This window comes from Zonotrichia albicollis, chromosome 26, assembly GCF_047830755.1.
Source record: "Zonotrichia albicollis isolate bZonAlb1 chromosome 26, bZonAlb1.hap1, whole genome shotgun sequence".
Lineage (NCBI taxonomy): Eukaryota > Metazoa > Chordata > Aves > Passeriformes > Passerellidae > Zonotrichia > Zonotrichia albicollis.
In genome coordinates, this window is record NC_133844.1 from 8,469,597 (window position 1) to 8,497,565 (window position 27,969).

At 65.1% G+C, this 27,969-nt stretch overlaps 1 protein-coding gene across 1 annotated transcript; it reads left to right on the top strand.

Moving 5' to 3' along the window:
• The first annotated feature begins 776 nt into the window (after window positions 1-776).
• On the top strand, window positions 777-27,958 carry FER1L5 (fer-1 like family member 5). Its single transcript, XM_074558911.1, has 48 exons — window positions 777-861; window positions 976-1,031; window positions 1,108-1,199; window positions 1,878-2,208; window positions 2,287-2,553; window positions 2,663-2,720; window positions 3,137-3,167; window positions 4,583-4,772; window positions 4,880-4,948; window positions 5,047-5,090; window positions 5,971-6,047; window positions 6,122-6,198; window positions 8,342-8,455; window positions 8,543-8,687; window positions 9,463-9,587; window positions 10,387-10,478; window positions 11,621-11,804; window positions 11,926-12,078; window positions 12,523-12,636; window positions 13,478-13,644; window positions 13,977-14,085; window positions 14,161-14,263; window positions 14,534-14,691; window positions 14,897-15,073; window positions 15,255-15,333; window positions 15,623-15,700; window positions 15,770-15,951; window positions 16,618-16,776; window positions 16,880-16,978; window positions 17,329-17,742; window positions 17,834-18,014; window positions 18,560-18,648; window positions 18,735-18,776; window positions 18,871-19,005; window positions 19,388-19,501; window positions 19,574-19,729; window positions 19,814-19,905; window positions 20,543-20,713; window positions 21,811-21,959; window positions 22,538-22,677; window positions 23,297-23,385; window positions 23,493-23,588; window positions 24,181-24,322; window positions 24,409-24,508; window positions 25,074-25,393; window positions 25,468-25,577; window positions 26,054-26,192; window positions 26,261-27,958. The coding sequence occupies exons 1-48, from the start codon at window positions 777-779 to the stop codon at window positions 26,333-26,335; spliced, it is 6,369 nt and encodes a 2,122-aa protein (XP_074415012.1). The 3' UTR covers window positions 26,336-27,958.
• Window positions 27,959-27,969: the final 11 nt, after the last annotated feature.

Below are 27,969 nucleotides of genomic sequence, written 5' to 3' on the forward strand. Positions count from 1 at the left end.
GCCCGCCCTCAGAGCGCGTGCGCGGGGCGCGCTCCCGCCCCTCCGGCCTCTCCTCAGCGCGCGTGCGCGGGGCGCGCCCCCGCTTCTCCTCGGTGCGCGTGCCTGGGGCGTGCTCCCGCGGGATGTCCCCGTGGGAATCAGAGAATATCCCCGTGGGAAGGGACCCACGGGACCAGGGAGTGTCCCTGGGATGTCCCCAGGAATGTCCCCTTGGGAAGGGACACTCCAGGCTCATCCAGCCCCCCGCACAGGACGCTGCGCGCTCCCGCGTGGCTCACGGAGCGTCCCGCGTGGGGACACCTCGGGGACGCGGTTACCGGTGACAGCCCCCGCGCCGCCACCCGCCGTTGGCGCTCGGACACGGCGAGCCAACCGCCGCGCTGCTGGCCAGCGGGCTGGTGGCACCTGGGGCTGGCACTGCGGTGGCGACAAACCTGCCGCCGGTGCCCGAACCTCGGGGGTGGGTGGCACATTGGTGGCATCCCCTTGGTGACAAACCTGCCGCCGGTGCCCGAACCTCGGGGGTGGCACATTGGTGGCATCCCCTTGGTGACAAACCTGCCGCCGGTGACAGCGCCTCGGGGGCGTCCCGTTGGTGGCGCCCCCTGGTGACAAACCTGCCGCCATCACCGGTGACAGCACTTCGGGGGTGGCACTGCGGTGGCGCCCCCTGGTGACAAACCTGCCGCCATCCCCGGTGACAGCGCCTCGGGGGTGTCCCGCTGGTGGCACCCCCTCGGTGACAGCTCCGTCCTCGGTGCCAGCGCTCCGTGGCCATGCTGCGCTGCCACGTGGTCGCCGTCCACATTCCCGGGGCCACCGGCTTCGGTCCCGGTGTCCTGCTGTCCGTCTGCTTCCGAGGTACGGCGGGGTTGGGGACACCGCGGGGTGTGGGACACGCCATGGCACAGGGTGGCACGAGACACCTCCCATGTCCCCATCCCGAGGTGCCACCACCCGTCCTGTCCCACACAGGTGTCCCCAGGAGAACCCAGGTGGTGCCCGAGGAGCGCAGCCTCACCTGGAATGAGGTGAGGTGGCCCCGGGGTGACCCGTGGTGGCACAGGGACACGGGGTCACCCCCCTGAGCCGTGTCACCCCCGTCAGGAGCTGGTGTGGCCGCTGGACTCGTGTCCCCTGAGTGCCACGGACACGCTGGGGCTGCGCCTGTGGCGTGGGGACTGCCTGCTGCCCCGGGAGTGAGTGCCAGCCCTGGGGGGACACCCCCTCACCGCGGTCACCCCCTGACCACGGCCACCCCCTCACTATGGCCACCCCCTCACCACGGCCACCCCTCACCACGGCCACCCCCTCACTATGGCCACCCCCTCACCACGGCCACCCCCTCACTATGGTCACCCCCTCACTATGGCCACCCCCTCACCGCGGCCACCCCCTCACCACAGCCACCCACTGACCACAGCCACCCACTGACCATGGCCACCCCCTCACTGTGGCCACCCCCTCACTATGGCCACCCCCTCACTATGGCCACCCCCTCACCACGGCCACCCACTCACCACGGCCACCCCCTCACCACGGCCACCCCCTCACCACGGCCACCCCCTCACTATGGCCACCCCCTCACTATGGCCACCCCATCACTATGGCCATCCCCTCACCACGGCCACCCCCTCACTATGGCCACCCCCTCACTATGGCCACCCCCTGACCACAGCCACCCCCTCACCGTGGCCACCCCCTCACTATGGCCACCCTCTCACCACGGCCACCTCCTGACCATGGCCACCCCCTCACCGCGGCCACCCCCTCACTATGGCCACCCCCTTACCATGGCCACCCCCTCACTGTGGCCACCCCCTCACCGTGGCCACCCCATCACCGCGGCCACCCTCACCGTGTCCCCCCTCCCGCAGGGACCTGGGTGCCACCACGGTGTCACTGAGCGAGCTGGTGGCCAACCCCAGGCTGCCGATGACCGCCAGGGACATCCCGCTGCTGGACCACCGGGAGCGGCCCACGGGGGTGAGCGCAGCCCCACAGCGCCCCACAGCGCCCCACAGCGCCCCACAGCGCCCCGGGTGGCACCGTCCCCGTGTCACTGTCCCCTTGCAGTGCACCGTCACCCTCCGCTGCTACCACGAACCGCACGGCGCGGCCGCGGACGTCCCTGTCACCACCGGGCACGGCCAGGTGGCCCTGGAGCCACCGGGGGTGGCACCTGAGGACAGGAAAGAGGATTTCCAGGTAGGGCACCCACGGGCACAGGGTGGCAGCCAAGGGGGTGATGTCCCCTGGTGGTGACGCGTCAGTGCCACCCCGCAGGTGCGGGTGAGGGTCATCAAGGGCCGCCAGCTGCGGGGCAATGCCATCAAGCCCGTGGTGAGGGTGCAGATCGGGAGGCAGCACTTCCACAGCCGCAGCCGGAGCGGGAACAACCCCTACTTCAACGAGGTGACACCGGGGAGGGGACACGGGCACCGCCGCTGTCCCTCGGCCCGCCCTCACTGTCCCTTCTCCGGGCTGCAGGTGTTCTGCCAGGATTTCCACATGGCGCCGGAGCAGCTGGTGGCACTGCCCATCCAGATCCAGGTGGGGCGGAGAGGTGGCACTGGGGGGACAGCGACAGGGACACGGGGACACAGGGATGGGGCAGGGACACAAGGACACAGGGACAGCCGTGTCCCCTTCCCTGTCCCAGGTGCTCCGCTCACCAAACATCTGCACCAAGCCTGTCATCGGCATCTTTGAGGTGAGGAGTAAGGGATTGGGATTGGGGTTTGGGATTTGGGAATAGGAGATTTGGATTGGGGTTTGGGAATGGGGTTTGGAATTTGAGAATGGGAGATTGGGAATGGAGGGTCTGGAATGGGGTTTGGGAATGGGGGATTGGGAATGGGAGATTGGGATTGGAGTTTGGGAATGGGGGATTGGAATTGGGGGATTGGAATTGGGGGTTTGGGATAGGGGGATTGGAATGGGGATTGGAATTTGGAATGGGGGATTGGGATTGAGGTTTGGAAATGGAGGATTGGGATTGGTTTTTGGGGATTGGGGTTTGGGAATGGAGCTTGGAATTGGGGATTTGGGAATGGGGCACTGGGAATGGGGATTTGGGAATGGGGCACTAGGAATGGCTCTCAGAGCACTCTCACCCCTTTTGCCATTCCCACAGCTCGACGTTGGCACCATCTACTCTGCCCCAGGTAACGACAGGGTTGGGGTGGCATGGGGTGACATCAGATGACACATTTTGGGGGGACACGTTTTGGCGTGCCACATTTTGGGGTGCCACATTTTGAGCGACATTTCACACCAGCACTAGCCGGGGCTGAAGCCCCATTTTGGGGGAGCCCCGAGCGTTTTGGGGAGGTTTCGGGCGTGGCTCCGGTGGCACCGGGGAGGTGACCGCGGCATCCCCGGTGTCCCCGGCGGGGCAGGGCGCAGCCTGAGCGGGAAGTGGCTGAGCCTGCAGCACCCGCGGCACCGCGACCGCCGCTCGCAGGGCTTCCTGCAGGTCAGCCTGGTGGTGCGCCGCGCCGGGGAGCGCGCCCAGGTGAGCGCCCCGCCCTCCCCTGCGCCCCAAAACCCCTCCTGGGGGGTCCCCACGCTGTCACCTGTCCCCCACCCCATCCCCAGGAGCAGGAGGTGCCGCCGGGGGATGAGGATGTGGAGGCCAACCTGCTGCGGCCACCGCCGTGCGCCACCACGCTGCAGATCCGCGTGTTCCGCGCCGAGGACCTGCCGCGGGGTGGGGACACCGGGAATTGGGGTGGGGACACCGGGAATTGGCGTGGGGACAGCGGGAATTGGGGCGGGGGCACGAGGGTTTGGGGTGGGGACACCGGGATGTGGCGTGGGGACACCGGGGTGTGGCGTGGGGACACCGGGAATTGGGGCGGGGACACGAGGGTTTGGGGTCGGGACACAAGGGTTTGGGGTGGGGACATCGGGGTGTGGCATGGGGACACCGGGAATTGGGGTGGGGACACCGAACACTGGGGTGAAGACCATGGGAATTGGAGTGGGGACACGAGGCTTTGGGGTGGGGACACGAGGCTTTGGGGTGGGGACATTGGGGTGTGGCATGGGGACATCGGGGTGTGGCATGGGGACACCAGGAATTGGGGTGGGGACACCAGGAATTGACATGGGGACATCGGGGTGTGGCATGGGGACACCGGGAATTGGGGTGGGGACACGAGGGTTTGGGGTGGGGACACCAGGAATTGACATGGGGACACGGAACATTGGGGTGAAGACCACGGGAACTGGAGTGGGGACATCGGAGATTGGGGTGGGGACACCGGGAATTGGGGTGGGGACACCGAACATTGGGGTGGGGACACCGAACATTGGGGTGGGGACATCGGGAATTGGAATGGGGACATTGGGGTTTGTGGGGACACTGGGAATTGGCGTGGGGACACGGAGGTTTGGGGGCAGATTTGGGGACCCCCTGCTCGCCACAGGGTGGGGACACCGGGAATTTGGGGTAGGGGTGGGTTTGGGGACCCTCCCTTCTCACCACAAGGTGGGCATGGGGGAATTTGGGGCGAAGACTGAATTTGGGGACCACTTTGCTCCAACAGAGTGGGAACGCGGGGAAATTGGGGTGAAGGGAGAATTTGGGGACCCCCTGCTTGCCGCAGGGTGGGAGCCGGGGCGGATTTGGGGTGGGGATGGATTTGGGGACCCCCCAAAATCTCGCTGCTCGCCATTCCCCTGCAATAGAGCCGGCGCGGCCGTGCCTGGGGGGCGCCGCGGGCTCGCTGAAGGTGTCGGTGCGGGTCGGCTTTGCGGGCAGGACGGTGAGCGCGGGGCCGGGAATTTGGGGTTCCGGGCGGGGAATTTGGGGTGCCCGGGGGCCCTGGGGGTGCCCCATCCTTTCGGGGGCTCACGGCTGTCCCATCCACAGCTCTGCACCCACGGGGTCCCCGCCGATGCCAGCCCCGAGTGGAACGAGGTTCTGTCCTTCCCCCTGCGGGTGAGGAGCGCCCCCAGCCCCAAATGGGGGCACCCCAAAAAGGGGGGGCACCCCCATTTCCCACAGCAGCCACACCCGGCGCTGTTCTGTCCCCGCAGCTGCCGCCCATCTGTGACGAGATCCTGCTGGAAATCCTGCGTGGGTGAGAGGGGGACACCCCCGGGGTTGGGGGACACCCCGAGGGTTTGAGGGGACACCTCTCAGGTTTGGGGGCTCCCGAGGGTTTGGGGGACTCCCCGTGGGTTTGGGGGACATCCCCGAGTGTTTGGAGAGACATCTTCAGGATTAGGGGACACTCTGCGGGTTTGGGGGACACTCCTCGGGTTTGGGGACATCCCCAGGATTGGGGGACACTCCTCGGGTTTGGGGGGATATACCTGGGATTAGGGGACACCCCGCGGGTTTGGGGACATCCCCAGGATTGGGGGACACTCCTCGAGTTTGGGGGACACCCCGCGGGTTTGGGGACATCCCCAGGATTGGGGGACACTCCTCGGGTTTGGGGGGATATACCTGGGATTAGGGGACACCCCTCGGGTTTGGGGACATCCCCGGGATTAGGGGACACTCTGCGGGTTTGGGGGGATATACCTGGGATTAGGGGACACTCCTCAGGTTTGGGGACATCCCCAGGATTAGGGGACACCCCTCAGGTTTGGGGGGATATACCTGGGATTAGGGGACACTCCTCGGGTTTGGGGGGACATCCCCAGAATTAGGGGACACTCCTCAGGTTTGGGGGGACATCCCCAGGATTAGGGGACACTCCTCAGGTTTGGGGACATCCCCAGGATTAGGGGACACCCCTCAGGTTTGGGGGGATATACCTGGGATTAGGGGACACCCTTCGGGTTTGGGGGGACATCCCCAGGATTAGGGGACACTCCTCAGGTTTGGGGGGATACACCTGGGATTAGGGGACACTCTGCGGGTTTGGGGGGATATACCTGGGATTAGGGGACACCCCTCAGGTTTGGGGACCCCCGCCCGCATTCGGGGGACCCCTGACCGTGTCCCCCCAGGTCGTGCCGGAGCAAAGCCCTGGGCAGGGCCACCCTGCGGTTGTCCCAAATCTCCCGGGAGCCCAAGGAGCTCGAGGGTGAGCGGGGCTGTCCCTTTTTGGGGTCCCCAATAGCCAGAGCCCACCCTGAACCCCCTTTTGTCTGCCCCCAGAGGGGACCCCCGGGTTCTTCCCCTCCTTCGGGCCCAGCTTCCTGCCCTTCTACGGCCCCCGGCCGGACGCTGCCAGGGTACGGAGCAGGGTTTGGGGCAAATGGGGGTTTTGGGGGGATAATGGGGTGTCTGGGGGAAAATCGGGAGTTATTGGGGCAAAAGAAGGGTTTCTGAGGGCTGTGGGATGTTTGGGGTGGGAATGGGGCAATGCAGGGGGAAATGGGGGGTTGGAGGGGGAATGGGGTTGTGGGGTTGTCAGTGAGGGTTTGGGGAGTGGGAAAGGGAAATTGGGGTGGTTTCAAGGGCAGGGGGAGTTTGGGGTGAAATGGGGTGGGGGGAAACTGAGAATGGGGTGTAAATAGGATGGGGAACGGAGAACAGGGCATCTGAGGGAAGACAGGAATTTTGGGGGCAGGACTTTAGGAGATAATGGGACATTTGGGGGGAAAATGGGGTGGGGAAAATGGGGCGAAAATGGAATGGGGGAAACAGAGAATGGGGTGAAATGGGATGGGGGGGAATGGAGAATGGGGCGAAAATGGGATGGTGATAACAGAAATCGGGACATTTGAGGGAAAACAGGAATTTTTGGGGCAGGACTTTAGGGGACAATGGGACATTTGGGGTGTAAATAGGATGGGGAAAATGGAGAATGGGGCAAAATGGGGATGGGAAAACAGAATGGGGTGAAATGGGATGGGGAAACAGAGAATGGGACATTTGGGGGAAGACAGGAATTGTCGGGGCAGGACTTTAGGGACAATGGAGCAGGACTTTGGGGGACAGTGGGACATTTGGGGTGAAAATGTGATGATGATAACAGAATGGGGCATTTGGGGGAAAACAGGAATTGTCGGGGCAGGACTTTGGGGGACAATGGGACATTTGGGGTGAAAATGGGGTGGTGATAACAGAATGGGGCATTTAAAGGAAAACAGGAATTGTCGGGGCAGGATTTTAGGGGACAATGGAACATTTGGGGTGAAAATGGGGTGGTGATAACAGAATGGGACATTTAAAGGAAAACAGGAATTGTCGGGGCAGGACTTTAGGGGACAATGGAGCAGGACTTTGGGGGACAATGGGACATTTGGGGTGAAAATGGGGTGGTGACAACAGAACGGGGCATTTAAAGGAAAACAGGAATTGTCGGGGCGGGACTTTGGAGGACAATGGGACATTTGGGGTGAAAACGGAATGGTGATAACAGAATGGGACATTTGGGGGAAAACAGGAATTGTCGGGGCAGGACTTTGGGGGACAATGGAGCAGGATTTTAGGGGACAATGGGACATTTGGGGTGAAAATGTGATGGTGACAACAGAACGGGGCATTTAAAGGAAAACAGGAATTATCAGGGCAGGACTTTAGAGGACAATGGAGCAGGACTTTGGGGGACAATGGGACATTTGGGGTGAAAATGGGGTGGTGACAACAGAACGGGGCATTTAAAGGAAAACAGGAATTGTCGGGGCAGGACTTTGGGGGACAGTGGGACATTTGGGGTGAAAATGGGATGGGGAAAATGGAGAATGGGGCGAAAATGGAATGGGGAAAACAGAAAACGGGGTGAAATGGGATGGGGGGGAATGGAGAATGGGGTGAAAATGGGATGGGGGGGAATGGAGAATGGGGTGAAAACAGAAATCGGGACATTTGAGGGAAAACAGGAATTTTTGGGGCAGGACTTTGGGGGACAATGGGACATTTGGGGTGAAAACGGAATGGTGATAACAGAACGGGGCATTTAAAGGAAAACAGGAATTGTCGGGGCAGGACTTTGGGGGACAATGGAGCAGGATTTTAGGGGACAATGGGACATTTGGGGTGAAAATGTGATGGTGATAACAGAACGGGGCATTTAAAGGAAAACGGGAATTATCGGGGCAGGACTTTGGGGCACAATGGGACATTTGGGGTGAAAATGTGATGGTGATAACAGAATGGGGCATTTAAGGAAAACAGGAATTGTCGGGGCAGGACTTTGGGGGGCAATGAGACATTTGGGGTGAAAATGTGATGATGATAACAGAACGGGGCATTTAAAGGAAAACAGGAATTGTCGGGGCAGGACTTTGGGGGACAATGGGACATTTGGGGTGAAAATGAGGTGGTGATGACAGAATGGGGCATTTGGGGGAAAACAGGAATTGTCGGGGCAGGACTTTAGGGCACAATGGGACATTTGGGGCCGCCCCACAGCCAGGGCTCGTTCCCCAGGACTCGGGGCCGGTTTTCCGGGGCCGGCTGCTGCTGGAGCTCTGCACCCACACGGGGACCCCGCCGGGGCGCCAGCGCGACGCCGTGGCCCCGGTGGACGCCGAGCGGGCGCAGGTGGGCACACGGGGACACCACCATGGGCCGGTGCCACCGTCACCCCTCGGTGCCAGCTGAGCGCTCTCGGGGTTTCTCTCGCCGCAGAGCCGCCTGCCCCGCTGCCAGCTGGGGCTCTGCGGGGTTTTCTACTCGGCCACGGCCGTGCCCGGCGGCCCCGAGGCGCTGAGCCTGGAGCTGGGCATGGGTGGCACCGCGGCCGCCACCGTGCCCGCCGTGCCCGCCTTCGACGGTGAGCGGGGACAGCGCGGGTGGCACCGGGGCCGTTGTCACCTCCTGTCACCTCCCCCGGGTGGGGGAACTGGGGAAAGGGGCGGGGAGACAATGGGGGTGTGGCTAATTGCTGGTTAATTAGGGTGATTGTTTAATTATTGGAGGGTTTGATCGGCATGTGTGGGAGGTTTGGGGTTTTTTGGGGGTGTTTTGGGGTGGTTGGGGATGTTTGGGGTTGATTCTGGGTTACTTTGGGGTGATTTGGGCTGTTTTTAGGGATTTTAGGCCGTTTGGGGTGATTTTGGGGGTGATTCTGGGGTGATTTTGGGGTGTTCTGGGGCACTGCCAGAACGCCTTGAGCTGAGGTGATTTTGGGGTGTTTTGGGGTGTTTTTTGGGTGATTCTCTTTTACTTTGGGGTGTTCTGGGACACTGCCAGGACGCCTTGAGGTGAGGTGATTTTGGGGTGTTTTGGAGGGTTTTTTGGGTGATTCTGGGGTGATTTTGACCTGTTGCAAGGACACTCTGGGCTGAGGTAATTTTGGGGTGTTTTTTGGGTGATTCTGGGGTGATTTTGGGGTGTTGCAAGGACACTCTGGGCTGAGGTGGTTTTGGGGTGTTGGGGACATGGATCAGGTGTCACCTGGGTGATGTCACCTGTGGATCAAGGGGACAATTTGGGAATCTCAGATGATCCCATGACACCCCCCAGGAAGCCGCAGCTGCCCCTCAGCAGCGTGGCCAGGTCTGTCCTGACCCCAAATTCCCCAAATTTCCCGATTTTGCCGGATTTAGGGAACCTCTACCACTACCTGCCGTGGTTTGGGGACAAACCTGTGGCCGCTGTCACCTCGCAGTGGGAGGACGCCGGGCACCGCTGGGACAGCCTGAACCTCCTGCGGGCGCTGTGCCAGCACCTGGTGAGACCCCAAATCCGGGCAGGACTGACCCCAAATCCGGGCAGGACTGACCCCAAATCCGGGCAGGAGTGACCCCAAATCCGGGTGGGACTGACCCCAAATCCGGGTGGGGATGATCCCAAATCTGTGTGGGAATGGTCCCAAATCCGGGTGGGGAATGATGTCAAATTCAGCTGGGAATGACCCCAAATCTGGGTGGGGATCATCCCAAATCTGTGTGGGATTGACCCCAAATCAAGTTGGAAATGGTCCCAAATCTGGGCAGGACTGATCCCAAATTCTGGTGGGAATGGTCCCAAATCTGGGTGGGATCGATCCCAAACCCATGTGGGAATGGTTTGGGGTGGGATTGACCCCAAATCCCTTTGGGAACAGTTTGGGGTGGGATTGAGCCCAAATCCATTTGGGGCCATTTTGGGGTGGGATTGACCCCAAATCCCTTTGGGGACAGTTTGGGCTGTGACTGATCCCAAATCCGTATGGGAACAGTTTGGAATGGGATTGACCCCAAATCCATTTGGGAACGGTTTGGGGTAGGATTGAGCCAAATCATTTTGGGAACAGTTTGGGGTGGGATTAACCCCAAATCCATTTGGGAACAGTTTGAGGTGGAAATGACCCCAAATCATTTTGGGAACAGTTTGAGGTGAAAATGACCCCAAATCATTTTGGGAACAGTTTGGGATGGGATTGACCCCAAATCCACTTGGGAACTTTTTGGGCTGTGAAAGATCTCAAATCATTTTGGGGACATTTTGGGGTGGGATTGACCCCAAATCCATTTTGGGGCCGTTCCCAGGAGGAGAACCTGGCCAAGCTGCAGGGACACCACGGGGACACCAGCGGGGACATGGGGACGAAGCTGCTGCGGGAGCTGGAGCAGGACTGCGAGTGAGAGATCCCAAATCCCAACATCGGGGTTTGGGGCTGGGGGACCCCGAATCTGGGGGGGAAACGGGGCTGGTGATGGGGTTTGGGGGGTTTGGGACACTTTGGGACATTTTGGGGGACAGTGGGACATTCTGGAGGGCAGTTTGGGGTGGAAATGGGAGGAGGAGGTCTGGGGTGTTTGGGGTGGAAATGGGGTTTTTGGTGGGAGGATGGAGCGTTTGGGGGAAAAAATGAGGAATTGTTGGGGCAAAGAATTTTGGGGGTGAAATTGGGGATTTTAGGGTGATCCTTTAGGTTTCAGGGTGTTTTGGGGTGATTTTGGGCCGGTTTGGGCGCTGCAGGGCTGCCCTGAACTGGGATGTTTTTTTGTGGTAAATTTGGGATGTTTTTTGGGGTGATTTTGGGTTGATTCTGGGTTGATTGTGGGGTGTTTTTGGGGTGATTCTGGGATGTTTTTTGTGGTGATTTTGGGATGTTTTTTGTGGTGATTTTGGGTTGATTCTGGGATGTTTTTTGGGGTGATTTTGGGCTGTTTTGGGCCCTGCAGTACCTGGAGGAGCAGCCTGCCCTGACCGCCCTGGATCGGGATGTTTTTGGGGTGATTCTGGGATGTTTTTTGGGGTGATTTTGTGGTAATTTTGGGGTGATTTTGGGTTGATTCTGAGATGTTTTGGGGGTAATTTTGGGGTGATTTTGGGCTGTCCTGGGCGCTGCAGGTCATCCCTAGACTGGGTTTTTGGGGTGATTTTGGGGTGATTTTGTTCTGTTCTGGCCCTGCAGGGCCGCCCTGCAGTACCTGGAGGAGCAGCCCGCCCTGACTGTGCTGGACTGGGATGTTTTTGGGTTGATTCTGGGATGTTTTTGGGGTGATTTTATGGTAATTTTGGGCTGTTCTGGCCCCGCAGGGCCGCCCTGCAGTACCTGGAGGAGCAGCCCGCCCTGACTGTGCTGGACTGGGATGTTTTTGGGTTGATTCTGGGATGTTTTTTGGGGTGATTTTGGGTTGATTCTGGGATGGGTTTGGGTTGATTGTGGGGTGTTTTTGGGGTGATTTTGGGATGTTTTTTGTGGCGATTTTGGGTTGATTCTGGGATGGTTTTGGGGTGATTTTGGGGTGATTTTGGGCTGTTCTGGCCCCGCAGGGCCGCCCTGCAGTACCTGGAGCAGCAGCCCACCCTGACCGCCCTGGACCAGCAGCTGCGGAGCTGCCGGCGGCGCCTCCTGCAGCGGCTGCAGCGCGAGGCCGGGGCCGGCGGCCGCCACGGGGACGCCCTGGGCACGGTGGCCCGGGGGTGGCTGCGGCGCGCGGCCGCGCTGGCCGTGGAGGTGACACCAAAACCCCAAAATGGGACAAACCCAACCCCACCGTGCTGAGGCCGGGTCTCCATGGGGCCGCTCCTGTCCCCATTCCAATGCCACTCTCACCGCTGTCCCCGTGTCCCCGCAGCCCCAGGCCGGTGTCCCCGACGTGCAGCTGTGGCTGCTGCGGGGCCGGACACGGGTGGCCTCGGCCCGTGTCCCCGCCACCGATGTCCTGCACTCCCCGCACGGCCCCGGCGCCTGCGGCCAACTCTGCGGGAGGATCGTCACCGTGTTCCTGGTGGGAGCTCCTGCTGTCCCTCGGTGTCCCCTCAGTGTCCCCTCAGTGTCCCCTCAGTGTCCCCTTGCTGTCCCCTGCTGTCCCTCCATGTCCCCTTGGTGGCCCCTCTGTGTCCCCTTGGTGTCCCCTGCTGTCCCTCCGTGTCCCCTCGGTGTCCCCTGCTGTCCCTCTGTGTCCCCCTGCTGTCCCTCCATGTCCCCTTGGTGTCCCTTGGTGTCCCTCTGTGTCCCTTTGGTGTCCCTCTGTGTCCCCTTGGTGTCCCCTGCTGTCCTTCCTTGTCCCTTCCATGTCCCCTCTGTCCCTCCTCCATGTCCCCTCTCTATTCCCACCTCATCTCCTCCTAGTCCCTGCTCTGTGTCCCCCCATGTCCCCTGTCTGTCCCCTGTGTGTCCCCGCCCCTCAGTGACACTGTGCCACACTCTGTGTCCCACTCTGTGTCCCCAGGGCTGCGGGGACAGCCAGGCCCAGGTGCGGGTGTGGCTGTGGCTGGGCCGAGTGGCCGAGAGCGGCGAGCTGGCCGGGCTGCTCGGGGGGAGCCTGCGCTTCTACTGCCAGATGGTGGGGACAGGGATGGGGACAGCGTGGGGACAGGGGAGGGGACAGTGTGGGGACAGCATGGGGAGAATACAGGGAACAGCATGGGGAACAGGGATGGGGACAGCGTGGGGACAGGGGAGGGGACAGCATGGGCACAGCATGGGGAGAATACAGGGAACAGCATGAGGGACAGGGGAGGGGACAGCAAGGGGAAAACACGGGGACAGTACAGGGAGAGTACAGGGGGACAGCATGGGGATAGTGGGGACAGAGATGGGGACAGCATGGGGACACCATAGGGGACAGCTGGGGACGTGGGGATGTGCAACAGGGACAATGGAGGGGACAGCATGGGAGATAGCATGGGGACAGTACAGGGGAGAGTACGGGGACAGTGGGGACAGGGGAGGAGACAGCATGGGGACAGCAGGGACAGGGAAGACAGCATGGGAAGGGACAGTGGGGAGGGGACAGCACCTGGGAGGGGACACCTGGGAGGGGCCAGCACTCCACAGTGTCCCCTAAGGCCAGGCCGAGTGTCCCTAAGGCCAGCACAGTGTCCCTAAGGCCAGCACAGTGTCCCTAAGGCCAGGCCCAGTGTCCCTTAAGGCCAGGCCCAGTGTCCCTTAGGCCAGCACAGTGTTCCTAAGGCCAGGCCCAGTGTCCCTAAGGCCAGGCGCTGTGTCCCTTAAGGGCAGGCCCAGTGTCCCTAAGGCCAGCACAGTGTCCCTAAGGCCAGCTGCTGTGTCCCCTAAGGCCAGGCCCAGTGTCCCTAAGGCCAGCTGCTGTGTCCCTTAAGGGCAGGCCCAGTGTCCCTAAGGCCAGGCCCTTGTCCCTAAGAGCAGCCACTCTGTCCCTGCAGTTTGAGAACCAGACGCGCCTGTTGGGGTCCTGGGGGCCCCGGCGGTTTTGGGGGCGCCCCGCGTTCTGCGACAGCTCCGGCCGGGCCCTGCGCCCCCCGGAGGAGCTGCAGCCCCCCCAGGGATGGAGCTGGGACGGGCCCTGGAGCGTGGAGCGGCCACGGCGGCGGTGAGAGCGGGGGACGGCCAGGCCTGGCCCTGCGGGGAGCGCGGTGACACCAGCTGTGTCCCCAGGGTGGTGGCACAGGGAGCGCGGTGACCCAGCCCTGTCCCTGTGGGGAGCACGGTGACATCAGCCGTGTCCCCAGGGTGGTGGCACAGGGAGCATGGTGACACCAGCCGTGTCCCCAGGGTGGTGGCACAGGGAGCGCGATGACATCAGCTGTGTCCCCAGGGTGGTGGCACAGGGAGCGTGGTGACCCAGCCGTGTCCCTGCGGGGAGCGTGGTGACACCAGCCGTGTCCCCAGGGTGACACCAGCCGTGTCCCCCGGTGTCCCCAGGCTGCCAGCACGGGCAGAGGGCACAGGGACCGTGGTGCTGGAGGAGCTCTACGAGAACCAGAGCCGAGACCCCAGCGGGGGCTGGACCAGCACGGCCAGCACGGACGCCGTGAGTGGGGGACAGCGTGGGGACAGCGTGGGTGACACCCGAGTGTCACAGCTCAGCACCTGCCTGGTTTTACAGAAGGGAGTGGCAGTGCCACCGAAGGAGGAGGTGGCGTGTCCCCAGGGCTGGCACGTCACCAGCGACTGGCAGGTGGACACGGAGGGGGCTGAGGATGAGGATGGTGAGTGGGAGGTCCCCGGTGGGCACAGCGGGGTGGGAGGGACAGGGACAGGGGTGACGGGAATGGGGGTGACAAAATAGGGGTGACGGGGATGGGGGTGACGGGGATGGGGTGACAGGAATGGGGGTGACAAAATAGGGGTGACAGGGATGGAGGTGACGGGATGGGGGTGACGGGGATGGGGTGACAGGGATGGGATGACGGGGATGAAGGTGACAAAATGGGGGTGACAGGTACCTGGCGGCAAGGAGCTGCGCCCTGTGTGTGCAGGTTGGCACTACGGGGTGGGCACGGAGGATGGCAGCCCCCCGGCAGCATGGCACAGCGAGGGACAGCAGGGCCACACCCTGCGGCGCCGGCGCTGGCTCCGCGTCCGCCACAGGGACAGCGACAGCCTGACACAGGACACGGACACCTGCAGCAGCCTGGTGACACTCTCGGGGACAGGGACGGGGCGGGGTGGTGACAGAGAGAGGTGACAAGGATGGGGTGGCAGGATGGGGGTGATGGGAGATGAGGGCGGTGGGTTGGGATGATGGGACAATGATGAGAGGGAAGGGGGTGATGGGGATGAGGCTGGCAGTCCCTGTGCCACACTGTCCCCGTGTCCCCGTGTCCCCGTGTCCCCTGCAGGACCCCGAGGAGCTGTGGGAGGACGAGGCCTGGCAGCCCGAGTGCTTCTGGGGCTGCACCTTCCAGCCCAAGGTGCCGGCCGGGCCCCGGTGCCGCCGGCGGCGCTGGCAGCGCTGCCTGGTGCCCGCCGAGCCCGGGGCCGCCGTGGCACCGCTCTTCCTGCTCCGGGGAGCCCCGGTACGAACGGGAGGGACCGGGAACGGGAGGGACCCGGGGGGACAGGAGGTGTGGGGATGGAAGGGAGGGAAGGGGTTGGGATGGAGCCCTGTGGAGCAGAGCCGTGATGGCACAGCCACACACGGGACAGAGGGACAAGGGGACAGCAGGGTCCCCCCAGCCCAGCCCTGTCCCCTCCCAGGACACCGAGGAGCCGGCCCAGGACAGTCCAGAGGTGGCCCTGCAGCAGCCACCGCCCTTCATCGTCTGCAGCTTCCAACGTGAGCCCGGGGCCGGGAGGGAACAGGGAGGGACTGGGGACGGGCCGGAAGTGACCAGGAGTGACCAGGGACGGGCTGGGAGGGACTGGGAGTGACCAGGAGTGACCAGGAGTGACCAGGGACGGGCTGGGAGGGACTGGGAGTGACCAGGAGTGACCAGGAGTGACCAGGGACGGGCTGGGAGTGACCGGGAGGGATCGGGAGTGACCAGGGACGGGCTGGGAGTGACCAGGAGTGACCGAGAGGGGCCGGGGTCTCGCAGCCCTCCCTGACCCCCGGCTGTCCCCAGGCCCCGGCCGCTTCCAGCTCCGCTGTTACATCTTCCAGGCGCTGGATCTGGCGCCCGGCGGCTCCAGGACCTCCATAGGTGAGACCCCTCCTGTCCCCGGCCGCCGCCCGCCGGCAGCCCCGGGGCTGACGCTGTCGCTGTCCCCAGATGCCACCGCGCACGTGTCGTTCGTGTCCCTGAGCCAGCGCACGGGGACGGTGCGCGGGGCGCTGGACCCGCGCTGGGAGCAGACGCTGCTGTTCCCCCGGGTGCCGCTGTTCGGGGACCCCCGAGGCGTCGGGAGAGACCCCCCGGCCGTGGTGGTGGAGGTGTGGGACCAGCGGGGACAGGTAGGGGACACTCCGGGCACGGGGAGGGAGGGATGGGAGCAGAGGAGGGGATGGGGATGGGGGATCAGGGATGGAAGGATGGAGGGATGTGAAAAGAGAGGGAGGGAGGAAGGAGAGAGGGAAGGGTGGGAGCAGAGGGAGGGATGGATGGATGGATGGATGGATGGATGATGGATGGAGGGCTGGCAGGAGGGATGGAGGGATGGCAGGAGGGATGGAGGGATGGATGGAGGGATGGAGGGACAGGGGCTCAGGGATGGAAAGATGGAGCTGTCAGGGGTGGAAGAACAGAGAGGTCAGGGATGGAAGGACAGAGAGGTCAGAAATGGCAGGATGGAGGTGTCAGGGATGGAAGGACAGGGATCGAGATGGAAGGACAGGGATCAGGGATGGAAGGACAGGGATCAGGGATGGAGGGGCAGGGATCAGGGATGGAAGGACAGGGATCAGGGATGGAGGGGCAGGGATCAGGGATGGAAGGATGGGGCTGTCGGGGATGGAAGGACAGAGAGGTCAGGGATGGAAGGACAGGGATCAGGGATGGAAGGATGGGGCTGTCAGGGATGGAAGGACAGAGAGGTCAGGGATGGAAGGATGGAGCTGTCCGGGCTGCAGGGGCAGGCACAGCCCCGGCCGGGCCCGCCCCTGCTCCGGCTCTCCCCGCAGGGCCCCGCGGTGCTCCTGGGCCGCTGCGTGTGCTCCCCGCGGGTCTGGCTGGATGCGGCGCTCCGGGAGCCGCCCCGGCTCCAGCCCCACGCGCTGCGGGGCCCGCGGGGCGCGGCCGGGGAGCTGCTGGCGGCCTTCGAGCTCCTGCAGGAGCCCCAGGTGAGGCGGGGACACTGCGGTGACACTGCGGTGACACTGGAGTGACACAGAGGGCACCCAGGGCCGGCGTGGCATTGTCACTGTGTCCCTCCCCCCACGGCAGGACGGGTCCCCGGCTCCGCTCAGCCCCCCGCCCCTGAGCAAGGACGGGTTCGGCATCCCCCGGGAGCTGCGGCCGCGCCTGCACTGGGTGGCGCTGGAGGTGGGAGCTGCCTGCGGGGAGGGGACAGCGTGGGGACAGCGTGGGGACAAGGGGGGGACAAGGGGGGAACAGGGAATGGGGTGCGGACAGAGTGGGGACAAGGGGGGAACAGGGAATGGGGTGGGGACAGCGTGGGGACAAGGGGGGAACAGGGAATGGGGTGGGGACAGCGTGGGGACAAGCAGGGAGCGGGGAATGGGGTGGAGGCGGGGCTGGGACGGGGACAGGGATGGGGATGGGAGAGTGATAAAGGTGGGAGGGGGACAGGGATGGGACAGGGATGAGAACAGGGATGAGACAGGGATGGGACAGGGATAAAGGTGGGAGGGGGACAGAGATAAAGATGAACTGGGGACAAGACTGGAGATGCAACCTGGGCATGGCAGGGGCTGTGGGCAGAGCTGAAGCTCATGGGGACGGGGACAGCGACAAGGACAGGAGATGGGGACAGGACAGGGACAAGAACAGGAGCCAGGATGAGCCCGGGCACAGAGGGGAGGAGGCAAAGCCGGCACAGGAGCGGGGACGGGGACACGGACGGGGACAGGGATGGGGACAAGGACAAGGACGGGGACAGCGCCTTGAGGCCCCGGTGCCGGGCCCGCGTCCCGCAGGTGCTGGCCTGGGGGCTGCGGGGGCTGCGCGGGGCCGTGCGGGAGCCGCGCCTGGAGCTGCAGTGGGGGGAGCAGAGCCTGTGGACGCCCCCGATCCAGGACATGGCCACCAACCCCAACTTCCCCAGCAACGCCTTCCTGCTCACCCTGGTGAGGGCGGGGCGGGATGGGAGCGGGTGTGGCCGTGGGAGTGGCCGCGGTGACCGGGCTGTCCCTGAGCTGTCCCCGGCTGTCCCCGCAGGCGCTGCCCGAGCAGGAGCGCTTTGTGCCGCCCATCCGCCTGCGGCTCTGGCACCGCGCGGGCGCCGAGCGGCGGCTGCTGCTGCTGGGCCAGGCCAGCGTCAGGGAGCTGGGCCGGTACCGGTGCCCCCTGCCCCGCCAGGAGCCCGGCAACGACTCTGACACGGTCGTGTCAATGCCAGGTACTGCCCGTGCCATCGCTGCCCATCCCTGCCCGTCCCTGGTCCCATCTGTCCCATCCCCGGTGCCACCTCCCATCCCTGCCCGTCCCTGGTGCCACCTGTCCCATCCCTGCCCGTCCCTGGTCCCATCTGTCCCATCCCCGGTGCCACCTCCCATCCCTGCCCGTCCCTGGTGCCACCTGTCCCATCCCTGCCCGTCCCTGGTCCCATCTGTCCCATCCCTGGTGCCACCTGTCCTATCCCTGCCTATTCCTGGTGCCACCTGTCCCATCCCTTGTGCTGCCTGTCCCATCCCTGGTGTCACCTGTCCCATGCCCGGTGTCACCTGTCCTATCCCTGCCTATTCCTGGTGCCACCTGTCCCATCCCTGCCCATTACAGGTGCCACTTGTCCCATCCCTACCTCACCCTTTGTACCCCCTGCCCATGCCATCTGTCCCCTGCCCCATCCCAGCTGTCCCCAGCCTGTCCCAGCTGTCCCCTGCCCTGTCCCCAGCCTGTCCCAGCTGTCCCCTCCCTCATCCCCGCTGTCCCCGTGTCCCTCAGACGAGCTCCTCTCGGCGCCCGCCTCCTCCAGCCCCTTCAGGCGTTGGTGTTCCCAGTTCCTGGCCATGTCCCCGGCCAGGATGGCTCAGGTGAGTCCCCAGTGTCACCTGGCACCAGCCCTGGCACCGCCCGGCCCCGTGCCTCAGTTTCCCCAAGAGCCCTTTGCTCCCTGCAGGACCTGCTGGGCTACCTGAGGAGCAAGCAGGCTGACGATGAGGTGGGCACAGGGACGAGGACAGGGGGCACAAGGGAGGCCACCAGGGCCACCTGTGCCCACCTGTGCCCACCTGTGCCCTCCTGCTCCCCGCCAGGACGAGGAGGATGAAGATGAGGAGGATGAGGACCATGAGGAGGAGGAGGAGAGGGACTGGTGGAGCAAATTCTACGCGTCCATGGAGGACAAGGAGCCCAAATCTCCATGGGGAGCCAACGGGGACAGACTGAAGGTGAGCCAGAGCCTGGGACAGGGACAGGATGGGGACAGAGAGGGACAGGATGGGGACAAGGACAAGATGAAGGGAGTGGGTGAGGACAGAGATGGAGATGAGGAGGGAATGGGGACAAGAGATGGGGATGAAGCTGAAGGGGACAAGGATGATGATGAAGGTGGGGAGGGAACAAGGATGGGGATGAGGAGGGAATGGAGACAAGGATGATGATGAAGGTGAGGAGGGGACAAGGATGATGATGAGGAGGGAACGGGGACAAGGATGATGAAGCTGGGGAGAGGGCACGGATGAGGATGAGGAGGGACTGGGGACAAGGATGAAGAAGGGCCCGGGGCCGCCGTGGGGAGCAGCCCTAGATCCGGCCCTGGCTGCCCCGCAGATCTACGGCTGCGAGCTGGAGGCCGTGCCCGAGTTCCAGGCGCTGCAGGATTTCTGCCAGAGCTTCCCCCTGTGCAAACCCGGCCGTGCCCCCGAGCCCGTGGGCACCTTCAAAGTGGGTGAACCCTCCCAGTGCGGGACCCCCGGGGGCGGGCGGGACCCCCGGAGGCACCGCGGGGTCTCTCAGGGGCTGTTCCGCATCTACCCCGTGCCCGAGGGCACCGCAGCCCTGCCCGGCCCGCGCTGCTTCCAGCGGCTGCCGCCCGCCCAGCCGCAGCCCTGCCTGGTGCGCGTCTACGTGGTGCGAGCCTTCGACCTGTCCCCCCGCGATGTCACCGGCCTGGTGAGGACAGCGGGGACCGCGGGGCGCAGGGCAGGGCGGGGCGGGCCCGGTGTCACCCCCCGGTGTCCCCTCCTGCCCCCCCAGAGCGATCCCTACGTGCGGGTGGCGCTGGGCAAGAGGACGCTGGGGCAGCGCGACCAGTACGTGCCCAACACCCTGGAGCCCGTCTTCGGCAGGTGCGCCCGGGTGGCACTGGTGGCACTGTCACCCACGGAGGGGGGGGTGGTCCTGGTGGCACTGTCACCTCCAGGGGGCACTGGGGGAGCTCACCAGGTTGCCGTTCCCAGTGCTGTTGTGCCACCAGATGCCTGTGACATTCCCTGTGTCACCACCTGTCCCATCCCCTGTTCCCCCAGCTGCCCCGTTCCCTGTGGCATCACCAGTGCCATGTCCCTGTGTCCCCACCTGTCCCACTCCCTGTCCTGCCCTGTCCCTGTGCCCTCACCTGTCCTATTTCCTGTGCCACCAGCTGAACCATTCCCTGTCCTGCCATGTCCCTGTGTCCCCAGCTGTCCCATTCCCTGTGCCACCACCGGTGCCATTCCCTGTGCTCCCACCTGTCCCATTCCCCATGTCCCCACATGTCCCACTCCCTGTCCTGCCATGTCCCCTCCTGTCCCATTTTCTGTCCTGCCTTGTCCCCACCTGTCCTTTTCCCTGCCCTGCCCTGTCCCTGTGCCACCACCTGTCCCATTCCCAGTGTCCCCTCCTGTCCCCCTCCCTGCCCTGCCATGTCCCCTGTCCCCATCTCTCCTGTCCCTATGGGTCCCTGTCCCCGTGCCCCCCCCGGGCTGATGGCGCCGCTGCCCCCAGGATGTTCGAGCTGACGGCCACCATCCCCCTGGAGAAGGACCTGCGGGTGACAATCATGGACCACGACAAGGTGCCACCGGACCAGGAGATCGGCAGCACCACCATCGACCTGGAGGACCGGCTGCTGTCCCACCACCGCGCCCACTGCGGGCTGCCCACCCTGTACCACACGTGGGTGGCGCGGGGACACGGGGGTGACATGGGGAGGGACATGGGGGGGACACGGGGAGGGGACAGGAGGGGACATAGCGGGGCTGGGAAGGCACAAGGAGGGGACACGGTGGGACTGGGAGAGGGGACAGAAGGGGACACAGAGGGCAGGACAGGAGGGAACACAGAGGGCACAGGAGGGGACACAGGGCACGGAGACACAGGGAGGGGACATGGGGGCACAGGAGGGGACACAGGGAAGAGGACAAAGGAGGGACAAGGAGGGACACTGGAAGAGGGGACAGGAGGGAACATGGTGGGCACACACGGGCACAAGAGGATGGCATGGAGTGGGCACAGAGGGATTTGGGACATGATGAGGGATAGGATGGGGGGCACAGGAGGATGGAGAGGGGCACAGGTGGATGGCATGTAGTGGGCACAGAGGGATTTGGGACATGATGAGGGGTAGGATGGGGGGCACAGGAGGATGGAGAGGGGCACAGGAGGGTCGGGGGGCACAGGAGTATGGAGAGGGGCACAGGTGGATGGCACGGAGCGGGCACAGAGGGATTTGGGACACGAGGAGGGGCAGGATGAGGGGCACAGGAGGATGGAGGGGGGCACAGGAGGATGGAGGGGGGCACAGGAGGATGGCACAGGGTGGGCACAGAGGGCTGGGGCTGGCACAGAGGGCCCGGGGGTGGCACAGAGGGCTGGGGGTGGCACAGAGGGCCAGGGGTGGCACAGAGGGCCAGGGTGGGCACAGAGGGCCCGGGGGTGGCACAGAGGGCCAGGGTGGGCACAGAGGGCCGGGGGTGGCACAGAGGGCTGGGGCGGGCACAGAGGGCTGGGGCTGGCACAGAGGGCCGGGGTGGGCACAGAGGGCCAGGGTGGGCACAGAGGGCCGGGGCGGGCACAGAGGGCCGGGGCTGGCACAGAGGGCCAGGGCGGGCACAGAGTGCCGGGGCGGGCACAGAGGGCCGGGGCTGGCACAGAGGGCCGGGGCTGGCACAGAGGGCCGGGGCGGGCACAGAGGGCCCGGGGTGGCACAGAGGGCCGGGGCGGGCACAGGGGTGGCTCCCAGCAGAGCAGAGGTGCCACTGGCGTGTCCCCAGCGCGGGCCCCGCGTGCTGGCGGGACCAGCTGTGCCCCAGCCGGGCCCTGGAGCTGCTGGCGGCCGCCCGGGGGCTGCGCGGGCCCCGCTTCAGCCGCGGGGGCACCGCCCTGAGCCTGGGCGGGCGGCGCTTCCTGCTCAAACACTTCGGTGAGGGGGGAACGGGGGGCTGGGGGGGGTTGGTGGAGGTTTGGGGGGTCTGGGAAGGGTTTGGGGTGGATTTGGTGGAGGTTTGGGGGGTCTGGGGGGATCTGGTGGGGATTTGGGGGGGTCTGGAGGCTGTTGGGAGGATGTGGGGAGGGTCTGGTGGGGGTTTGGGAGGGTTTGAGGGGGTCTGGGGGCTGTTTTGGGGGTCGAGGGCAGTTTCAGGGGTCTGGGGGGGTTTGGAATGATGTGGGCAAGGTCTGGTGGGGGTTTGGGGGGTTCTGGGGGTGGTTTTGGGGATCTGAGGGGGTTTGGAAGGATGTGGGCAAGGTCTGGTGGGGATTTGGGAGGGTCTGGGGTGGTTTGTGGGGATCTGGGAGGGGGTTGGGGGATATGAGGGGGTCTGGGATGTCTGGGGTAATTTGGGGGGGTCTGGGGTGGTTTCTGGGAATCTGAGGGGGAGGGCTGGGGGTTCTGGGTGGGTCTGGGGTGTCTGCAGTAATTTGGGGGGGTTGAGGGGATCTGGGTGGGTCTGGGGAGGATCCGGGGGTGTCTGTGGGGTGACAGCGGCCCGGGGGTCCCAGAGCGGCGCCAGCCCCCGCCCCGCCACGCCGGGGCCCCCCGGGAGCGCCTGGCCCTGCACGTGCTGAACCTGTGCGAGCTCGTCCCGGAGCACCTGGAGACGCGCGGGCTGCAGAGCCGCGCCCGGCCCGGCCTCGAGCAGGTGCCACCGGGACAGCGGGGACACCGGGGGGACACCGGGGACACCGGGGGGACAGGGACAGGGACACCGGGCCGGGGGTGATGGGGACACTGTGCACACAGCGACAGTGAGGACAGTGACACCGGGCTTGAGGTGACAATGACACCTGGTGGTGAGGGGTGATGGGGACATCGGGGTGACAGAGAACGTGGGGATGGGGACATCGCAGTGACAAGGACAATGGGGATGGGGACACTGCGGGGACAGGGACAATGGGGATGGGGACATTGTGGTGACAATGAGACTGGGGATGGGGACACTGGGGTGGCAGGGACACTGGGGATGAGGACACCATGGGGACAGGGACACTGGGGTGACAGGGACATTGGAGGTGGGGACATTGTGGTGACAATGACGCTGGGGATGCGGACACCGGGGTGGCAGACACACTGGGGATGGGGACATTGTGGTGACAATGACACTGGAGTGGGTGCCAAGGACCCCAGGAGTGGGTGATGGAGCAGGGGGGTCACAAGGAGAGGTGCTGGGGGGACAAAGGGACCCTGAGGTGATGAGGAGCCTGGGGCATGGGGACACTTGGGGACATGGGGCCGGTGCCAGCCCGTCCCGGTGTCCCCAGGGCAAGGTGCAGATGTGGGTGGACATTTTCCCCACCAGCCTCGGCCCCCCCGGGCCCCCCGTGAACATCGACCCCCGCCGGGCCGAGGGGTGAGTGAGGGACGGGACACCCCCGAGGGGACAGGGCCACCCCCGAGGGGACAGGGCCACCCCGGGCAGAGGGTGACAGACCCGTCCCCGTCCCTGTCCCTGCCCAGGTACGAGCTGCGCTGCGTGGTGTGGAACGTGCGGGACACGGAGCCCGGGGACATCAACCTGCTGGGCCAGCGCATGAGCGACATCTACGTGTCCGGGTGTGTCCCCATCGTGTCACCTCCCAGCTCCTGTCCTGCTCACCCCAGAGCCCCTGGCAGGTCCTTTGTCACCGCAGGGTCCCCAGGGTCCCTGTCACGCCAGGGTGTCCCCATCCGTGTGGGCACGGTGGTGACAGCGGTGTCCCCTCTGGGGATGACACATGGGTGACAGTGGGACACAGGTGACAGCGCTGTCCCTGTAGGTTGCTGGATGGGCTGGGATGGCTGCAGGGGTGACAGTGCTGTCCCCTGGGGATGACACACGGGTGACAGCAGTGTCCCCTGGATGGTGACACCAAGGTGACAGCGCTGTCCCCACAGGTGGCTGGGATGGGTCCAGAGGTGACAGCGGTGTCCCCTGGGCAGTGACACACGGGTGACAGCAATGTCCCCGCAGGTGGCTGGATGGGCTGGGATGGGTGCAGGGGTGACAGCGGTGTCCCCTGGGTGGTGGCACACAGATGACAGCGGTGTCCCCTGGATGGTGACACCGAGGTGACAGCGCTGTCCCCACAGGTGGCTGGGATGGGTGCAGGGGTGACAGCAGTGTCCCCTGGGCAGTGACACAGGGGTGACAGCGCTGTCCCCGCAGGTGGCTGGACGGGCTCCCCGAGCAGCGGCAGCACACCGACATCCACTATCGCTCCCTGGACGGCCGCGGCGCCTTCAACTGGCGCTTCGTGTTCCCCTTCGAGTTCCTGGCGGCTGAGAAGCTCTGCGCCATCCGCCGCAAGGTCGGGGACAGGGAGGGGACAGGGAGGGGACACAGCCTGGGGACACAGCCCAGGGACATGTGTGACCTTGCCGTGTCCCCGGGCAGGAGCACGTGTGGAGCTTGGACGAGACCCTGCTGAAGGTGCCGCCCAAGCTCATCCTGCAGGTGTGGGACAATGACAAGTTCAAGGCGGACGATCTGCTGGGTGAGAGACCCTGTCACCACCGGGGGGACACCGCAGGGGACAGGGGACAGCCAGTGGGGACAGGGAGCAAGTGGTGGGGAGAGGGGGCTCCTACTGGTGACAAGAAGCTCCCATTAGTGACAAAGAGCGGCCACTGGTGACAAGAAGCTCCCACTGTTGATAAGGAGGACCCATTGATGATAAGAAGGTCCCACTGGTGATAAGGAGCTCCCACCGGTGACAGGGAGCCTCCACTGGTGACAGGGAACTTCCATTGGTGGTAAGGAGGATCCACTGATGATAAGGAGCTCCCATTGGTGACAGGGAGCCTCCACTGGTGAGAGGGAGCTCCCACTGGTGATAAGGAGGACCATTGATGATAAGGAGCTCCCACTGGTGATAAGGAGCTCCCACTGGTGATAAGGAGGACCAGTGATGATAAGGAGCTCCCATTGATGATAAGGAGCTCCCATTGGTGACAGGAAACCCCCACTGGTGAGAGGGAGCTCCCACTGGTGATAAGGAGGACCAGTGATGATAAGGAGCTCCCCCAGGTGCCAGAGCCGTCCCCTGCCGTGTCCCGCAGGGATCCTGGAGCTGGAGCTGACCCGGCTGCCCCGCCCGGCCCGCAGCGCCCGCCTGTGCCGGGCCTCGCCGTCGGAGCTGCCCTGGTTCTCGTGGCCCTGGTTCTCCCTGCCCCTCTTCCTCCGGGCGCGGCTCTCCCGGGCCTGGCTCTCCCTGGCGCGGCTCTCCCGGCTCGGGCTGCCCCTGGCGCGGCTCTCCCGGCGCCTCTCCCGCCGCTGGTTCCGCGCCCGGGCTCTGCGGCCGCTGAACCTGTTCCGCAGGCGGAGGGCGCGGGGCTGGTGGCCCTGCACCATGCACGAGGACGGCGGCCAGCGCCTCTCGGTGGGTTGGGGACACCTGCGCGGGGCTGGGGGACAGCGGGGACACATCCAACCGCCCCCATCCCGGGCCTGCAGGGGAAGCTGGAGCTGAGCCTGGAGCTGCTGTCGGCGCAGGAGGCCGAGGAGCGGCCGGTGGGGAAGGGCCGGGAGGAGCCCAACAAGCACCCGACCCTGCCCGAGCCCAGGTGAGGCGGGGACAGCAGGAGGGGACAGGGGACACGCTGAGCACGGTGTCCCCCCGATAGGGGACAGGGACAGGCTGAGCACGGTGTCCCTGCTGGTCAGGGGACAGGGACAGGCTGAGCACGGTGTCCCCTCAATAGGGGACAGGCGGTGGCCGGGCCCGGTGTCCCCGCTGGGCACAGGTGGTGGCTGAGCCCGGTGTCCCCTCAATAGGGGACAGGCAGTGGTTGAGCCCGGGAACAGGAGGTGGCCGGGCCCAGTGTCCCCGGTGGGCACAGGTGGTGGCTGAGCCCGGTGTCCCCTCAATAGGGGACAGGCAGTGGCCAGGCCCGGTGTCCCCGCTGGGCACAGGTGGTGGCTGAGCCCGGTGTCCCCTCAATAGGGGACAGGCGGTGGCCGGGCCCGGTGTCCCCGGTGGCTCAGCCCGGTGTCCCCATGGACAGGGGACAGGCAGTGGCTCAGCCCGGTGTCCCCACAGGCGCCCCAAGTCCTCGTTCCTCTGGCTGACCTCTCCCCTCCGCCTCCTCCGCTACGGCGTCCGCTGGCACTACCTGCTGTGGCTCGGGCTGGCGCTGGCGGCGCTGCTGCTGCTCCTGCTGCTCCATTCCTTCTTCCCGGTCAGCACCGCCCCACAAACCCCCGCTGTCCCCCCTGAACGCGTCTGAGTGCCCGTGTCCCCCTGCAGAGCACCCTCAGGGTGAAGGTGGCTGAGGCGCCCCCGCTCCTGCCGGCCACGAAGCATCCCCGGATCGAAGGCTGAGGAGGAGCCGCCCGGTTCCCGAATTTCCCTGCTCGGAAACCCCTCCCGAGCTGCTCTGGATGTCCTCGGGAGGTTCTGCAGCGGGGATCGCCCCCGGGACGCCGGGGGAGCTGAACATCCGCGTTCCCTGCTGAACAAAGCCGTGTCCGAGCAGCACCGGAGCGTCGTCCCCGTCTCTGGCGGCTCGGGAGGGGGGCACGGACACCCTAAGCCCAGTCCCGGTCCCAAATTCAGCCCCACCCCAGCTCTGCCCCAATTCCTGCCCGAACCCCAACAGCATCACCAGCCCCGGTGCCCCGGGAGGGACGGGGACACGCCGGGCAGTGCGGCCGGGAGGGAGGGACGGGGGAGCGGCGCCCGGTCCCGGATCACGGCGGGATGTGGAGGGGAACAGCCAGGCGGGTGCCCTGACCGCGGGGCCGGGGCAAGGACGGACACGGGCGGGAGCATCACCCGGGGACTACGGACACCGGATACCGACAGAGCATCCCCCCGGGACAACGACTACGGACACCGAGGCAAAGACTACGGACACCGAGACAAAGACGGCGGACACCAAGACAACGACTATCAACACCGGCAGCCATGCCTGCTCTGCACCGGAGCCCCGGCACCGCGACCGGCCAGGGCCAGGGGAAGGACGGACACCGCCCGGAGCATCCCTGGACCGAGGAGGGCGGAGATGTCCCGAACCTGTCCGCGCAGGCGCGAGGCGAACCCTCCCGGTGACCGCGCCCATTGCGCCCAGGCCCCGCCCCTCCCGGACCGCCCTCAGCCAATCACATCGCTCCGTCCCGCTCTAGCCCCGCCCCTCATTATTTGCCAACAAAGCAAGCCGCTCCTTGCCCCGCCCCTCATTGTTGGCGCTCGGCTCCCATTGGCTGCGGCCGAGAGGGCGGGGCTAAGCATGCGTATATAAAGCGGCGGTGGGCGCTGTCGGCTCAGTTCGGTGCTGGCGGCGGCAGCGGAGCGGGACGGGAGGAGCGGAACGTCCAACACCGGCAGCGGCCGGACCCTCGGGAGGAGCGGAACGTCCAACACCGGAGCAGCGGCCGGACCCTCGGAACCGCCCGCCCAGAGCCGCGACACGGGGCGGGCATTGGAGGGAGGTTGGGAGGGACCGGGATCCGCCGATGCGCCGCTTCGCGCCGCCCCTGCGCCTTTTCTCGCCGCCGCCTTCTCGGTACCGGCCCCTCCAAACGGGAGCGGGACCGGCATCGGCACCACCCCCGGTTCAGCAAAGGTAAGTAAGAACTGCCGGGGCACCGAGGGACCACGCCGGGCCCCCCCAAACCGGAGGGGCTCGGCCACCGCCCCGGCCTGGCCAAGGTAAGGGGATGGAGAACACGGCACCCCCAAATTGGGGGGTCGGACACCACCCCCGGCTCAGCAAAGGGTAAGGACAGACAAGCCCGGGGCACCGAGGGACCACGCTGGGCTCCCGGATCGGGGGCTCAGCCACCGCCCCGGCCTGCCAAAGGTAAAGGACAAAATAAAATTGGCAAAAATCACATGGAATGCTGTGGCTGATCTCTGCTGGTTCAATGCGTCGCTCGCCACCCGCAAAAATCACAAAGCCCCCACAAGAGTGGGGTTGGGACCCCCAGAGACCCCTCCCCATAAACACAAGCACC